The 17,522-nt window shown below is 41.7% G+C and overlaps 1 protein-coding gene across 1 annotated transcript in view; it reads right to left on the bottom strand.

Annotated features, from left to right (window-relative positions):
• ABCC9 (ATP binding cassette subfamily C member 9) overlaps window positions 1-17,522 on the bottom strand; it is a 145,730-nt gene that overhangs the window by 76,933 nt on the left and 51,275 nt on the right. The window contains exons 15-19 of the mRNA XM_058190933.1: window positions 17,254-17,364; window positions 15,937-16,009; window positions 15,218-15,323; window positions 9,107-9,145; window positions 3,716-3,814 (exon numbers count right to left, since the gene is read on the bottom strand). Of these exons, the coding sequence (XP_058046916.1) occupies window positions 3,716-3,814; window positions 9,107-9,145; window positions 15,218-15,323; window positions 15,937-16,009; window positions 17,254-17,364 (428 nt within the window). The remainder of the gene's footprint in view (window positions 1-3,715; window positions 3,815-9,106; window positions 9,146-15,217; window positions 15,324-15,936; window positions 16,010-17,253; window positions 17,365-17,522) is intronic.

Here is a 17,522-nt window from a genome sequence, read left to right as displayed (position 1 = left end):
TGACTTTGCTTGTCATAAGTTGCAAAAGTAGTCTCTGCAACCATCAAAAATATGAATCGGTTGCCAAGTATCCAAATTTTGATCACATGACCACAGGGATGCTGCTATGGTCATAACTGTGAAAAACGGTCATAAATGGCTTTGTTTCAGCACCGTTGCAACTTTGAAAGGTCACTAAATGAATGGTTGTTAAGTTGAAGACTACCTATAAATCAGACAAAGAGCTTAACAATTGTATGTGTTAAGTTCAATTTGTTCAACCTGGGTCTTTTTTGGGTGGCTTAATGACGCCTGAATGTTGAGTATGTGGTTTCATGTATTGTCTGAACCCTCCATGGCATGGATGAATTAAGCAATCAGAGCTTGTTGTGTAAACCAGTATTGAAGGTCGGGATCAGTGTATTCAGGCAAACCGGTAGTGGCGACCTGCGGGTCACACCCACCCTGGTGCTATGCCGTTCTAATCAGCCATGTTTTCTAAACCGCTGATGTGGTCCATCAGCAGCCTACAGAGCTGACAACAGAGTCGGACAGCGATGAGGCTGAGGTGAGGCCAGGGCCATTGGGAAGGGAGGTGCGGACTCCAGAGCCTCCAGAGACTGACAGTAGTGAGGCAGAGGAACAGGAGGAGCCTGTTTCTAATGCACGCATGAGAAGAACTGCCAGAAGGCAAGAGCAGCTCAAGCAAAGAGGACGACACGGGAGTAGGGCCAAGAGATGATTGGCCCCTCCCATAAGGCTTAAAACAGACCAGCACCGGCATTTGGCCTTTGCCAGAAAGCAACGTTGTAGCTGCGTCTTCAGCTTCGTCTTCTGCTTTGTCTACGTCTTTGTTTTTGTGACTTTTGGATGTTTGCCAGGAAGAGCCTTTGGCAGTTTGCTTAATTGGACTAAGGTTTGTGAGATAACTGAGGAATTTGTGTTGGGAGGCATTTGTTTTACTTTGAGTTGAACGACGCTGGGAATGAAGTAATTCCCTGCTGTTCGAATAAAGTTTGTTTTTCCACGGACTAAGTTTATTACTACCTACTTGGGCCTGGGTCACAACAGTCGTGCGCACGCATGTAAGCCACATGTGCAAACAAAACCCATGTGCGGAAGTCCGCCCGCACTCTCATATTTTGGGTGTGGCAAACCGGTGGTAAAATTATGTGAAACCCACCTCTGTTCGGGATATGAAGGTAACGTTCTGGGTGACTTAGGAAAAAGGACTTGCGATTCCTAAATGTTAAAGAACAGTCTTATTCCTTCTGATCCCCCACCCATCAAAATTAAACATAAACATGGAATAAAAGAAAATACGGCGGACGGGCAGGCAGCAAAATAATTTTTGTGCAAAAGTAGAGCCTGGGAACTGGAAACCATCCCCTGGGTAGATAGTATTCATGCAGACAGTATGCATGACTTCCTCTCTTTCCAATTTCTTTTTTCTCCCTCGGAACTGTTATCATAAACAGCCTCAGCTCCCTTATTAGGACTGATAACCCTCATCAGCAGAGGTGGTATTTAGCCGGTTCGAACCGGTTTGTCCGAACCGGTAGTGGAAATGGCAGGTGGGCCTGTTCACCCGCCCCGGCTGTATGCCATCCTATTTAGGCATGTTTTTGAGGCTGGATCAGTGGTGGGATTCAAGTAATTTAACAACCGGTTCTCTGCCCTAATGAGCAGCTGGGTAGGTGTGGCTTGGTGGTCATGTGACCGTGTGGGTGTGGTCAACTCAACATCACTCACGTCAATGGGCGCTTGGCTTAGCTGTTACAATGTAATAAGGGTTAATGAGAGAGGCAGTTTCTGTAAGCAGGGCAGTAAAGATTAGGCTAGGAACACTACCAGAATGTTCCTTCCTGCCTTCCTTACAGGATTAGCCCTGTAAAGTAGAAAAAAACAAAATAAGATTTCTTCCAACAACTGGTTCTCTGAACTGCTTAGAAAGTTAACAACCGGTTATCCCGAATAGGTGCGAACTGCCTGAATCCCACCACTAAACTGGATGCATGTGTGGAAGGCACGTGTGCAAGCTCAGTGCATGCGCAGAAGGCCGTGTGCATGCACGGAAGGCCGTGCATGCGAGTGAAGCGAGTGTGTGGGTGCGCACGCTCACATTTGCGAACTGGATAGGGAAAGTAAGTGAATACCACCGCTGCTCATCAGGAACTGTGCCTCTGATTCGGATCAGTTGCACTAAGTTTTAAGTCAACAATACTGGGCTACTTATATTAACCTACTCTTACTGTTTTCCCCTCTCAGGAACTATGCAGATGTTTTCCCATCCTCCACTTCATTATTTCCTTTTTTGGAAAACACTTTCTAGGATCAGAGAACGGCGGTGAGGGGAGGGAAGAGAGGCCTACAAGAGCATTTGACGGAGTCTGCAAACAGGGAAAGCAAATGCACTGCCTCACCGCTTCACATTTTACGAGGCAAGGGGGAATGTAGTTTAGAGAAACTTTGCAGGGAAGGATGGGACTTTAAAAGAGTGTCTTCTTCCTGACTGGATTGTATGATGCTATGTCATCTTCTGAATCCCTTGGTCTGCACCCAATCTCGTAAAGATGAAAAGAAAAAGAAAACTGAATGAAGGCAGCAGGTATTCTCGGTGATTTTATCCCTACAGAATTCATGGCTTCGAGATGGAAATAGACGTTGCTACAAATACAGGTAGTCTGCCACTTACGACCACAATTTCTCTTGTTAAGCGAGACATTGGTTAAGTGAGTTTTGCCCTGTTTTACGACCTTGCTTTCTTTAACAGTTGTGAAGTGAACCAATGCAGTTGATAAATTAGTTAACATGGCTGTTAAGTGAATCCTGCTTCCCCTTTGACTTTGCTTGTCCAGAAGGGACACAAAAAGGGATCGCGTGACCCTGGGACACTGCAACCGTCATAAATATGAGTCAGTTGCCCAGCATCTGAATTTTGATCACGTGACTGTGGGGACGCGGCCTGTGAAAAACGGTTGTAAATCACATTTTTCAGTGCCATTGTAACGTTGAACAGTCACTAAATGAACTGTTGTAAGTTGAGGACTATCTGTAATCCAGGGGGCCCGATGGCTCAGTGGTTAAAGATGCTGAGCTTGTCAGCTGGAGAGCTGACAGCCTCAGTTCAAGACCCCTGAGCTCCGGGCAATGGGATGAGCTCCCATTACTTGTCCCAGCTCCATAAGTGATATTCAGCTGGTTCGCACCGGTTCAGGTGAACTGGTAGCAGCGACTGCAGGCACACCCACCCTGGCGGTAAAGACATCCTATTTAGCCACATTTTCGAGGCCAGGTGCATGCGTGGAAGGCACGCGTGCGAGCAAAGTGCATACACTAAAGGGATGCGTGCACACGAAGCGAACATGCAGGCGCAGGGCGAACCGGTGGTAAGCATTTCTGAAACCCATCCTGCCCTCCTAGCAGTTCGAAAGCATGCAAAAGGCAAGGGCCGCTTTGGCGAGCCCTTGTTGTTTAGCCATGTTGGCCGCATGAGCATGGAAACAGAGAGGAGAGTCGGAGAGACGATCGACAGGGAAGCATTTATCTTTACAAGCGGTCCTTGCTTAATGACCCTAATTGGACTGGAATGTCTATTCTTAAATGAGGCAGTTGCGTAAGCAAACCATCGTGTGACTGCAGCAGTTAGTGATGGCAAGTCCCAGATGAATCTAGAAAAGGTTCGGGAATTCTATCACTGTTGATGGTTAGAAAGAGACAGATGTGAAATCTTTACCTCTGTTTATTAAAAGAACTCCCAAAGGTGATGTTCTCTTCCACCGTCGCATTCAAGAGCCAGGGTTTCTGAGCTGCGTAAGCCACTGAAAACCGATTCCTAGTGAAAAGGGGGAATTTAGAGGCATTAGATTCGAGGCGGTGGATAGGGAGTAGCTTCCCTATAGATTTTAAACAGGGGTGTATTCAAACAAGGAAGGCACAAAAAAAAACAAAACACAAAAAGGAAATTAGCGGTTAAAACCAGGTTGAAAGGGAAAGAAGAAGAGTTCGGTTAGAACAGCGGTTCTCAACCTGTGGGTCGGGACCCCGTTGGGGGTCGAATGACGATTTGCCAGGGGTCGCCTAAGACCATCGGAAATATGGGAAGTATACTTGCGAGTCGAAGAATCGCGTTCCAATGGTTGACTCCACAAGCCAGCTGCGGGTTCTTCAAATCACTAGCCAAATTCGGCTTCAGGCGCGATCAATTAAAAAAGAGAGAAATCTTTGCTCTGATGTCTCCCTCTCAAGCCAGCTGCAATCACTCCCAATCGCTAGCCTTAATCTGGCTTCAGGCGCAATAAACGTAATAGGGGAGGAGTCTCCGCTTTAGTGCCTCCGTCCTCAAGGCAATCGCAAGCAGTTCAGATCGCTAGCCAATACGGCTTCCGGTGCGATAAATTCAAAACGAAAATAATTTTACGGTTTGGAGTCGCCACATCGTGGGGAATTGTATTAAAGGGGTCGCAGCACTATAAAGGTTGAGAACCACTGGGTTAGAAGGACACCCAGTCTCTATTTTATCTTTCCTTTTTTTTTTTTTTCCATGACATGTTCCTTGCTGAAAAGGTGCGTTCGTATCCATTTGAATTCACATTTATCTCTAAGTCAGAGACATCCCAAAGGTGCTTTTCCAAAAAAGGCAACTGGACTTCCTTGGTTGTTTTTTTTTTTTTGGTTGTGTTTTTTTTTTTTTTGCCCCCTTGAAAACATTTTGCTTTGCATCCAAGAAGCGCCTTCCGTTCTGATACAAAATCTCATACAAAATATAGGCAGCGGAAATGGGAAACGATGATGACGATCTTACAAAAAAATATATTAGCGGGTGTCCAGTTCGAGTTGAATACAGACTATTTTTAAAGCACCGATAAATTATCAGGCAACTTTTATTGGCAGGTCTTCCAAGAGATATGGGTGCCGTGATATAGGATAGGGGTCTCCAACCTTGGCAACTTTAAGCCTGGTGGACTTCAACTCCCAGAATTCCCCAGCCAGCTTTGCTGGCTGGGGGATTCTGGAAGTTGAAGTCCACCAGGCTTAAAGTTGCCAAGGTTGGAGACCCCTGATATAGAGAAACATTGGTTAGAAGCAATTTATGCAATCTCAGAATGAGCCCATATGTAAGGAGTTTTGAAGGCATACATTGTTAATTTCCTTTAAATTACCAGGATATCTGATCACACAGTGGTTCCCAGCAGTTGGTTGATTTGAGAGATGAGCTGAAATGAAATCTTGTGTTCCTTGAGTCCATCAGTTTTGGAAAAACCATGAATATTTGACTTGACACTATATCAGGGGTAGTCAACCTTTTTATACCTACCGCCCACTTTTGTATCTCTGTTAGTAGTAAAATTTTCTAACTGCCCACTGGTTCCACAGTAATGCACCGTGTATCGTCATCTGCGCATGCCTCTCACGCATCGTGGATTGGGTTGGGCTACCAGCTCTGCTTGTCTGTTACAGCTGGGTGGTGTGGGGGGAGATGCGCGAGCTATTCTGGGACGAGGCTCTTTTGTTTGCGGTCGCACTATAGCGCCATTTAGTTTCACTTACGTAACGTGAACTAAACTTATGCACGGGTGATACAAATAGTATGTTTTCAGAAATTTAAATTGTCACGGGGAATTTTATGAAAATCTAATGAAAATGTTTTTAAATAATGCTATGAAAATTTTTTAAAAAGTCAATTAAATTAAAAAAAGGAAAGTGCTTCAGTATCGGACAAAATCCCTACCGCCCACCATGAAAGCTGGAACGCCCACTAGTGGGCGGTAGGGGCCAGGTTGACTACCACTGATCTATATCTACCAAGGAAGTTGAATGGTAGCATTTCAGTTTAGGTGACGGAGACATCCAGATTGGGATTGAAATGTCAAAATGTTGCTTTTTGCATCGAAATATGACGGGCTGAAGTTCCAGTTCTAGGCATTACGATTTAAGAAAAGAATCCAGAATATTGCAATTGTAGGGCATAATACGAATTCATTTCAGCTCTGCTCATAGTTTTATGTTTCATTCTCCACCCTGTTCCCCTAAGAAAGCGCATTGGAAAAAAATTGGTCTGAATCTGGCTATCGCATTGTCTTTGCTTGTCAGAAGGTCACGAAAGGGGAATCACATGACTCCGGGACACTGCCATTGTCATAACTTTGAACGGTCACTAAATGAATGTTGTAAGTCAAGGACTACTTGTATTCCCTGCCTTCTGATTTTCTTTAACACAATAGCAATAGCACTTAGACTTATATGCCGCTCTACAGTGCTTTACAGCCCTCTCTAAGTGTTTTACAGAGTCAGCATATGTCCCCCAACAATCTGGGTCCTTATTTTACTGACCTCGGAGGGTTGGAGGGCTTAGTCAACCTTGAGCCTGGTGTGATTTGAACTGCCAAATTGCAGGCAGCCGGCAGTCAGCAGAAGTAGCCTGCAGTATTGCATTCTAACCACTGCGCCACCACAGCCCTTCCTTCCTTCCTCCCTCCCTCCCTCCCTCCCTCCCTCCCTTCCTTCCTTCTCAAACAACAGCACTTTTTTTTTTGTTTACATTTATATCCCGCCCTTCTCCGAAGACTCAGGGCGGCTTACAGTGTGTAAGGCAATAGTCTCATTCTATTTGTATATTTACAAAGTAAACTTATTGCCCCCCCCCCAACAATCTGGGTCCTCATTTTACCTACCTTATAAAGGATGGAAGGCTGAGTCAACCTTGGACCTGGTGGGGCTTGAACCTGCAGTAATTGCAGGCAGCTGTGTTTAATAACAGGCTTCTTACAGCCTGAGCCACACCGCAGCCTTGGACTTATATAGCACTTTACAGTGCTTTACAGCCCCCTCTAAGTGTTTTACAGAGTCAGCATATAGCCCCCAACAATCTAGGTCCTCATTTTACTGACCTCGGAAAGATGGAAGGCTGAGTCAACCTTGAGCCTGGTGACATTTGAACTGCCCAATTGCAGTCAGCTGGCAGTCAGCAGATGTAGCCTGCAGTATTGCATTCTAACCACTGCGCCACCACGGCCCTTCCTTCCTTCCTTCCTTCCTTCCTTCCTTCCTTCCTTCCTTCCTTCCTTCCTTCCTTCCTTCCTTCCTTCTCGAGCAACAGCACTTGGACTTATATAGTGCTTTACAGTGTTTTACAGCCCTCTCTAAATGGTTTACAGAGTCAGCGTATTGCCCCCAGCAATCTGGGTCCTCATTTTACTGACCTCGGAAGGATGGAAGGCTGAGTCCAACCTTGAGCCTGGTGAGATTTGAACTGCCAAATTGCAATCAGCAGAAATAGCCTGCAGTACTGCATTCTAACCACTGTGCCACCACAGCCCTATCTCTCTCTCCCTCCCTCCCTCCTCCCTCCCTCCTTCCTCTTTCTCCTTCCTTCCTTCCTTCCTTCCTTCCTTCCTTCTCAAGCAATAGCACTTAGACTTATATACTGCTTTTACAGAGCTTTACAGCCCTCTCTAAGCAGTTTTCAGAGTCAGCCTATGGCCCTCAACAATCTGGGTCCTCATTTTACCAACCTCGGAAAGATGGAAGGCTGAGTCAACCTTGAACCTAATGAGATTTGAACTGCCCACTTGCAGGCAGCCAGCAGGCAGCAGAAGTAGCCTTCAGTACTGCACTCTAACCACTGCGCCACCGTGGCTCATCTGTCAATCTCAATGCTTCCTGTGAATGTTGGATGACAAACATTCTTTCACCCCAAAGAATAAAAGGAAGACATTTCAGGAAATGGATGTTAATGTGACCATAAAGGGAGATTACAATATATGCAAATTAATACATGTGATAACAGCCAGTTTGCACATCTACCAAGTGTTTTCTGAGCCTTACATACAGGTAACTTACAACAACTCGTTTAGTGACTGTTCAAAGTTACAATGGCACTGAAGAAAGTGTCTTACAACCATTTTTCACAGTTGCGGCCTTTGTAGCATCCCCATGATCACATGATCAAAATTCAGATGCTTGGCAACTGACTCATATTTATGACGGTTGCAATGTCCCGGGGTCATGTGATTCCCTTTTGCGATTTTCTGACAAGCAAACTCAATGGGGGAAGCCAGATTCACTTAACAGTCGGGTTGCTAACTTATCAACTGCAGTGATTCCCTTAACGACTGTGGCAAGACAGGTCGTAAAATGGGGCAAAGCTCACTGAACAAATGTCTCACTTAACAACAGGAATTTTGAGCTCAATTGCGGTGGTAAGTAGAGGATTACCTGTAGTAAATTGTCCGAACTAGAATGTATTGTTTCTCTGTGTCAAATAATATATGTTGGTATATACATAATTTTGTATTTATTTATTTTGTCATGTTCATGTAGTGTATGAGAGCTGTATGCAACGAAATTTCATTTTAATGTATGCCGATTAGCGTACATTCAAGTGACAATTAAGTTATTGTATTCTATTTCATTTTCTTGTTCTGTTCTATTCTATTCTATTCTACTCTACTCTGTTCTATTCTATAGTGAAATCCATTTTTTTTTACTACCAGTTCTGTGGGCATGGCTTGGTGGGCATGGTGTGGCTTGGTGGGCATGGCAGAGGAAGGCAAAATCCCCTGCAAAATTCCCATTCCCTCCCCACTCTGGGGCCAGCCAGAGGTGGTATTTGCCAGTTCTCTTTTACTGCTCAAAATTTCCACTACCGATTCTCCAGAACCTGTCAGAACCTGCGGGATTTCACCCCTGGTTCTATTCTGTTCTGTTCTGTTCTGTTCTGTTCTGTTCTGTTCTGTTCTGTTCTGTTCTGTTTTGTTCTGCTCTGCTCTGCTGTTCTGTTCTGTTCCGTTCTGTTCCGTTCCATTCCGTTCCATATTCTATTCTATTCTATTCTATTCTATTCTATTCTATTCTATTCTATTCTATTCTATTCCATTCCATTCCATTCCATTCCATTCCATTCCATTCCATTCCATTCCATTCTACTCTGTTGCACGTTAGAAATTCCATTATGAGGATTTAATATGCCTCAGGTCATTTGCCCCAAAGACTGGGAACCACTGTGTTGTAGATGCTTAGGATTAATATATTCTAGGAAGTTATTATATTGGAGGAGAGGAAATAAGATAATGATCGTTACAAAAAAAAGGGGTAGAGTTTCAGGAATCAGATTGAAGAGTAATACCTCCAGTTTGCTTCAACAGAAGTCTCAGTTTCATTTATGCTGCAAGTTACAGTAAACAATATTTTAGTAGCTGTTGAGAAAAAGATAATACCACCGAGTGGATGAAGTTTCAAATATGGACAGAAGGATGTTCAACACCTAAGCAAAAACTTAAATTTGAAGCATAAGAAGAAAACCAAGCACACTGGTACAGATGACTGAATATCATGCTATTAGACCTTGCAAATTCCCCATTTTATGGTCCTTATCAACCCGTAGTTCAGAGGCAACCTGTAATACAAATCTTCATTCATCCATCCACCCATCCAATTTCTATGGCCGCCCAATTCAGCCAAATGACTTTGAGTGGCTCAAACATCTACAATTCTAGAACAATTAAACATTTTTTTTAAAAAAAAACATTAAAACAAGAAAAACATTCACAGAATAAATAGGTATAAACAGTAGCCATGGTGATTAATCAGTTAATACTGGTAGTAAAGCCAAGTTATGGGACTCTTCACACATTCTGAGCCCCAGGCCTGAGTATACCTAGGTGTTTTTAAGCTTTGCAAAAAGTTAAAAGGTTCACAGAAAGTAGGGAGGGGAGGGGAGATTAGAGAGGGGAGGGAAAGAGTCAAGTTTTTAGTATCCAGGAGTTACCAGGAGAGGAGAGGAGAGGAGAGGAGAGGAGAGGAGAGGAGAGGAGATAGAATAGAATAGAATTGTATAGAACGTGAAGGATATGTTTGGGTTTTATTTTTTATAGTTATAATATACACTGAAGATGGCATTTAATTTCGTTGTATGAGGTGCAATGACAATAAAGTAAACTAAAAAGAGAAGAGAAGAGAAGAGAAGAGAAGAGAAGAGAAGAGAAGAGAAGAGAAGAGAAGAGAAGAGAAGACTCACTTTCTTCTAGTACTGATGAGGTTACCTACTTGGGTAATGAAACATCTGCAAGAAAACCACCAAGCTTAGAGAGGGAAGAGAAGAGAAGAGAAGAGAAGAGAAGAGAAGAGAAGAGAAGAGAAGAGAAGAGAAGAGAAGAGAAGAGAAGAGAAGACTCACTTCCTTCAAGTACTGATAAGGTTACCTACTTGGGTAATGAAACGTCTGCAAGAAAACCACCAAGCTCAGAAAGTATCAAGGACCCCACAATTCAGCCTTAAGCTATAAATATTCTCCTTTATCAAAAATGACTTTCCTTGATGTCTTCCCAACAGAGGTACTTATTTACGACCAATCAGAAAGTTTAATGGTCCTATCCTGTATTTATTTGTGATGGGTATGTCAATGGAAAAACAGTCCTAAGGAAACATTGGAAAGCTACCAGCATACGATCCTGCTGTCTAAATCCCCTTATAATTTGGACTGATAGAGCTGCATCATAAAAGCACCTTTCGGGACAGACTATGGATTGATCTTCCGGCACTAAATTTCACAATCAAAACAGATCGTATTAATCAAGTTCCTTGACCGATTCATTGACTGCAAAAATTATCCTTCGTGTCATTCGTTGCTTGAGCCGTTCATGATTCGCTAGGTTTAAAATAGCTCCTTTAATACAGAATGTATTAGGAATTTCCAGTGTTGAATGCTTCAACACTGGAAATTTTTAAGAAGATGTTGGATAACCATTTGTCTGAAGTGGTGTAGGGTTTCCTGCCTGGGCAGGGGGTTGGACTAGAAGGCCTCCAAGGTCCCTTCCAACTCTGTTATTATTATTATTATGTATAATATGTAAATAACAAATATGTACGAATCTAGAAAAGGAAAGCTATTGATATTAGATAATTTAATGTAAATAAAGAAAAGGGGATAAGAAAGAAAATAAAATAACAAATGTGATATGGGGGGAAAGGTATCAAACCGAGAGAAGACCACTAAGAAACGCTGTTTAGAAATAGGAAATATTTGTATGTTATATGTTGTGTGTCTGTCAGATTGTGTAAAATAAAAAATAAATTAAAAAAATAGCTCCTCTATCCAGATTTAATCATCTCTTTCTAGACAACTGTGGTTTATTTTATTTTTATTTTATTATTTAGATTTTTATACTGCCCTTCTCCCGAAGGACTCAGGGCAGTTTACAGCCAAATAAAACAACGTTACAAAAATTAAAACCAGCTATAAAAGACTAATTTAAATTGCCCGATAATTCTAAAAATCCTAAAAATCTAAAGTTGAAGTTAAACCATTTGAAAACGTACCGGTTCCAATGAACCTTCCCTTCTAAGGTCTGCATCTCACCGAGGATAGCAAGAAGGAGAGAAGATTTGCCACAGCCAACCTGTCCTACGATCATGGTCATCTGGCCTGCAAATTAATACATCAAAATTAAATCCTTTCATACATTCCTTCCTTAGAGTATTCAGTTAATGATTATCCCAGCTGGTTGCATACATGTATAAATATCCCTACATTTCAGGAAATAGAGGCCATTTGCATTCAAAGCTTCTGTTTAATTATTGTTTCTTTGGGTTGTATGTTTTGCAAAAAAATTGGGGGGAGGGGTGTTAAAAGGAATGGACATAAATCTCTCAATGGAAGAACTGCTCAGTTAGAAATTAATGGGATCATAGCAGTGGTGGGTTGGCCCCGGTTCGGACCGGTTCGTACGAACCGGTTTTACTACCGGTTTTACTACCGGTTCACAAGTCTTAAAAGAGCCAGGTTTGCAGACCCCTGGGTTAGAAGAAAGGTATAGATGAGCAATGGACAATTATGTCCATTGCAAGAAAAGGATAATGTCACCACCTTTTTAACACTCTTCCCTCTTCTACCTTCTTTTACTTTCCAAACCTTCCTCTCCTTCTCTTATCTACATCCGCTCCTCCCTCCACCCTACACCTTCCTTCTCCCTCTACTATCCCTCTTCCTTCCTCTTCTCCTCTTTCCTACCTCCTACTCTCTTTTCTCCCTCCTCACCGTTCTAAAATGGTAACTATGCAGACCCGATCCTACATTAATTATATTTCTTCAATAATCCCTGTACATTAACCATCACTCCATCTCTACCAAACCCCCCCCAGTTCCCCTCCCCCTTACCCCCCACCCCCCATCCCGACTTCCCAGAACAAAATGCAGGGTATCAAAACTAACAATCATAATCCAAAATAATTCCTAAATTATAATCTCTAGTCACACCACACTTAGTCACACTCTCAATTCCCTCTCCTTCAAAATATATCTAATACAAAATATTTCCTAAATTTACTCATATGCTATTCAATATTTTTTTATCTGATACTTATTTTAAATATAATCAATCCACATTTTCCATTCTAAAATATATTTTTCTAGTGTATAGTCTTTCAAGTAAGCGGAGATTTTGTCATCTCTGCCAGATTTGATACTTTGAGTGTCCATTCTTGATTGTAGGTAATTCTTCTTTCTTCCAATACTGAGCAATCAAAAGTCTTGCGACTGTTATTAAGTTCAAAATCAATTTAGTCTCTATAGCTGTAGTCCATAATTATTCCTAGTAGAAAGAACTGCGGAGTAAACTTAATCTTCTTTTTCAAAATATTCTGCATGATCCACCATACTTTAATCCAAAATGCTTTAACTTTTTTACAAGTCCACCATATATGGTAATAAGTAGCATCTTCACAATCGCATCTCCAACATTTAGCAAGATCTAATATGTGTTTCTTGTAAACAGGTAATGTCATTTTTAAATTGTTTCAAATAATGAAATACTTTCCTTCTCTTCTACGGTGAGTTCAGGCCATTAACATTCCAAGATAGGAAACTTTTGGAACACCAGCCGCAGATCACATTTTACTTTAGGCCTTGCTCCTCCCACTGTTTCCGTTGTAGTAGTTGTTGTTGTGCCTTCATCTCTTGTTCCTTGCGTTTAGCAGCAGCTCTTGTCAACCTTTGTTCTTTTGAATCTAAACCCGTCGTAGGTATTTCCAACACTTGTAATAAATCTTCTTCCATCACAATCTGTTCTTGTACCTGCTTCACTTCTCTTTCCTTCACTTCAGCCTCCCTTCCTCTAGCTTCCAATGGGGGAAGACTTCCAACTTTAATACCTCAACATAAAATTCTCTTGCTTTTCCAACCGTATTGAAACGATGTACTTTCCCTGCATAATATACTATTATACCAGTTGGAATATCCCATCTATATTCAATCTGATGTTTTTTAAGTTCATTCACCAGGAAGGCAAATTCCTTCCTAGCCCTTAACATTTTTGGTGGAATTTCCTTTAATATCAAAATATCTTGACCAGCAATCTGAATCTTCTCCCCCTTATATGAAGCTTGCAAAATCTGATTTCTCACTGTTCTGTTTGTAAAATAAAATACAACATCCCTTGGCAACTTTTTTGCCTTGCTATCCAAGAATTCACACGATATATTTTATCAATTTGATAAGCCACATCTGCTGGACGAGCTGCTAATATCTCAGCAAATACTTCAGAAAAATTTCCTTAAATTCTCTTCCTTATTTTCTTTCAAACCTCGAATTCTAAGAGCAAATTCCATATTTCTATATTGTATCAAAACTATTTCATCCTCTGTTTTTCCATTTTACTTTGAAATTCATCCATTTTATTTTCTAATTTAAATTATGTTGCTTAATTTCTTCAACCTCCTCTTCTAATAAAATCACATTCGTTGCCAAACTTCGTACTGCCATTACAAATCCTTCTTTAACTTCTTTATTTCCCACTTGAATTTCTGATATCTGCTCTTTCATTTCAGACATCTCATCAGTTATTACTTTAAATTTTTCTTCTATAAAGCCTTTTAAGTTCTCTTGTAACGCCTCTAAATTCAATGTTCTAGTCTCTGCTGTATGAGCTGGAGGCACCAGCTGATAAAGTTCCAGAGCTCTTTGTTACAGTAGACTTTAATTGTTTGGCTGCCATCTTCTATAAAATTATATATTTATTTTATTTCCAACTTAATATTCACTTTAAATCTTCTTAACCTCTAAGAAACACAGTCTTTTAAAGCAGTATTTAAAAATCTCCCCTAGATTCTATCAGCAGGCAGCAAAGAGTTAAAGAGTAAGAGCAGCAAGTAACATGCAAATTGCCAACTGCAGACAAACGCTGAAAGTATCACTTTCGCTTTCCACTCGTTAACTTGTTAACAATTCGCCTCCATTTTTTTACTGTTTTCAAGCTTGTTACAAAGTATCGGGGAATCGGCTTGGCTACTTGCTTAAAGTTCTCCCACTTTCGTTCTGTCCGGTATAATCCTTTATTGTCCAAAATAAATCTCGGCGTTTGGTCGTGGTGATTGATTCCGCCAAAGCAGAAGAATCCTCGGATCTGGAGCACTTCGGGTTACTGGAGGGAACTTAACCCTTCAAACCCCTTTTTTCTCAGGGGCTTTAGGGAAATTCAACCTCTGCCCTCAGCTCACCACCTTCTCCTTCTCCCGAAGAAGGGGTTTTCCGAACCGCTGGACAGCAGATTTAAGCTGTCCTAGCGATTCCACATAATCCAGAGGTTGGTGATCGTAAAGATCACCGCCATCACCTACGGTGCCAAACCGGAAGTCCAACACTGGAAATTTTTAAGATGTTGGATAACCATTTGTCTGAAGTGGTGTAGGGTTTCCTGCCTGGGCAGGGGGTTGGACTAGAAGGCCTCCAAGGTCCCTTCCAATTCTGTTATTATTATTATTATGTATAATATGTAAATAATAAATATGTACGAATCTAGAAAAGGAAAGCTATTGATATTAGATAATTTAATGTAAATAAAGAAAAGGGGATAAGAAAGAAAATAAAATAACAAATGTGATATGGGGGGAAAGGTATCAAACCGAGAGAAGACCACTAAGAAACGCTGTTTAGAAATAGGAAATATTTGTATGTTATATGTTGTGTGTCTGTCAGATTGTGTAAAATAAAAAATAAATTAAAAAAATAGCTCCTCTATCCAGATTTAATCATCTCTTTCTAGACAACTGTGGTTTATTTTATTTTTATTTTATTATTTAGATTTTTATACTGCCCTTCTCCCGAAGGACTCAGGCCAGTTTACAGCCAAATAAAACAACGTTACAAAAATTAAAACCAGCTATAAAAGACTAATTTAAATTGCCCGATAATTCTAAAAATCCTAAAAATCTAAAGTTGAAGTTAAACCATTTGAAAACGTACCGGTTCCAATGAACCTTCCCTTCTAAGGTCTGCATCTCACCGAGGATAGCAAGAAGGAGAGAAGATTTGCCACAGCCAACCTGTCCTACGATCATGGTCATCTGGCCTGCAAATTAATACATCAAAATTAAATCCTTTCATACATTCCTTCCTTAGAGTATTCAGTTAATGATTATCCCAGCTGGTTGCATACATGTATAAATATCCCTACATTTCAGGAAATAGAGGCCATTTGCATTCAAAGCTTCTGTTTAATTATTGTTTCTTTGGGTTGTATGTTTTGCAAAAAAATTGGGGGGAGGGGTGTTAAAAGGAATGGACATAAATCTCTCAATGGAAGAACTGCTCAGTTAGAAATTAATGGGATCATAGCAGTGGTGGGTTGGCCCCGGTTCGGACCGGTTCGTACGAACCGGTTTTACTACCGGTTTTACTACCAGTTCACAAGTCTTAAAAGAGCCAGGTTTGCAGACCCCTGGGTTAGAAGAAAGGTATAGATGAGCAATGGACAATTATGTAAGAAAAGGATAATAATGTATCTGTGGAAAAATGGTAATAGTTTAAATTGGAGTGAAGAAAGAAAAACAACAAAAGATGGAGCCAGGAAGAAAACACCGAGACGTTACACAGAAGGAATTACTGATGTTTTAAATGTATGTTTGTCTATAAAATAAAATAAAAACTTTTTTTATAAAAAAGAACATTCAAGGTTTATTTACCTGTTGGGATTCTGATATCAATATCGGATAATGTGGCTAGCCCACTTCCCCAGGAAAAGTATCCGTTAGTTACCTGCAATGCATAATATCGTACATTAGAAACTGCAAACAGATGCATGTCATCATTATGCTGTGGTTAACAGGCAAGCACGTCTGTAACTCTTACAAACCGGGGTTAGGATAACAAAGCTTTTTCAAAAAGAGATTTTGAAATGCCACAAGAATAAAAGATACCAAGGCAGATGTTCTGTCCTCTCCCGGCCTCAGCCACGCGAGCTGGCTAAGCGAGCCAGTAATTGAGTTCATGGCTGCTATCAGTCCTGGCAGGGAATCTGCAGCTGCCTGCCAAAGTGTCCCTTATCTTGGGGTTGCCGGGCAACCAGGAAGTCAGTAATCCAGGCCGAATGTTCAGCTCACTTCTCCACGAGTCAAAGAGTTCAGCTCACTTCTCCATGAGTCAAATAGTTCAGCTCAATTGTTTGCTCGTCACGGAGCAGAAGAGCAGCCAGGGCTGCTTTTATACTCTGTGGGGTGTGGCTCCGTGATTCAGCACTCTCTAGGCCTGCCCCACCCGTTCCTTTGTTGTAGCCTCATCTCGTATCTGTGAAACCTGGGATTTAGCCAGGCCTGATTGCCAGCAGCCGGGTCTGGAGGCATGGCCTGGGGGGAGAAAGAGTCAGGGGACAGAGGCCTCATTATCTCCTCCACCTAGCCTGCCTCTGACTCCTGGAGCTGAGCCAGAGGAGCCGGTGCTCCAGAGGTAAGTCCTGATGGCCCTTCCCCCTCACTTTCCAAGTCACTTTCTGGCAGGGGGCCCAGCTCAGGGGGCGCAGACACAACAGCAAGGGTAAAATGCTCCCAGTTTGGACCGGATCAGCCGATCTGGTAGCGATGGCGGCTGGTGGTTCAGAGAGCCGGTAGCAAAAATCTCTGGCCCCCCACCCATGCCCAGCTGAGCCACGGGATCGTCAGAGCCTCTGTTTTTTTTTTTTAACTTTTAAAAGCATTTTTTTAAAAGCTGCCAGAGTTACCTTATGGTAAGATGGACAGCCAATAAATTGGATGGATGGAGAGAGGGAGGGAGGGAGGGATCAATCAATCAATAAAATCTTCCATACCAGAGATTTATCTTAAGTGAAGGCAAAGATATTAAACATCCCCATGTTGAGGAACTAGTATTTAAAGAAAAGAACACCTGCTTCCAGATCAGGCTGAAGATTAACTACAGAAGGTCCATCTCAGCTGGATTATCAGAATAGACTTAAGTTTTAATGAGAAAATATTGGATTGATTGCTCTACTTTAAAACACAAGGCACCTTGATAGCACACTCATCGATGGTTAGATGTTGAGTGGATATTCTTTGTGGTTGATCATAGCCATCCAGCTGGTGTCTCAAGGGCTGTTTCCGATTTATGGCTTTGGGATGCTTCAGATATGGACAAAAAAAGAGAAGAAAGAAGAAAGAGCTTTATCTCCACCTGATTACTGAAGTAGATAACTTCAACATTATCAAAACTTTTTTGTGAAAAAAAAGAGACCTTGACTTAATGTCGGAATGGTTAAAAAATTGGCAACTCCAAATCT

The sequence above is a fragment of the Ahaetulla prasina genome, chromosome 7 (assembly GCF_028640845.1).
Source record: "Ahaetulla prasina isolate Xishuangbanna chromosome 7, ASM2864084v1, whole genome shotgun sequence".
Taxonomy (NCBI): Eukaryota; Metazoa; Chordata; class Lepidosauria; order Squamata; family Colubridae; genus Ahaetulla; species Ahaetulla prasina.
The sequence above is the reverse complement of the archived record's forward strand: the minus strand, read 5'-3'. Positions and strand labels throughout refer to the sequence as shown.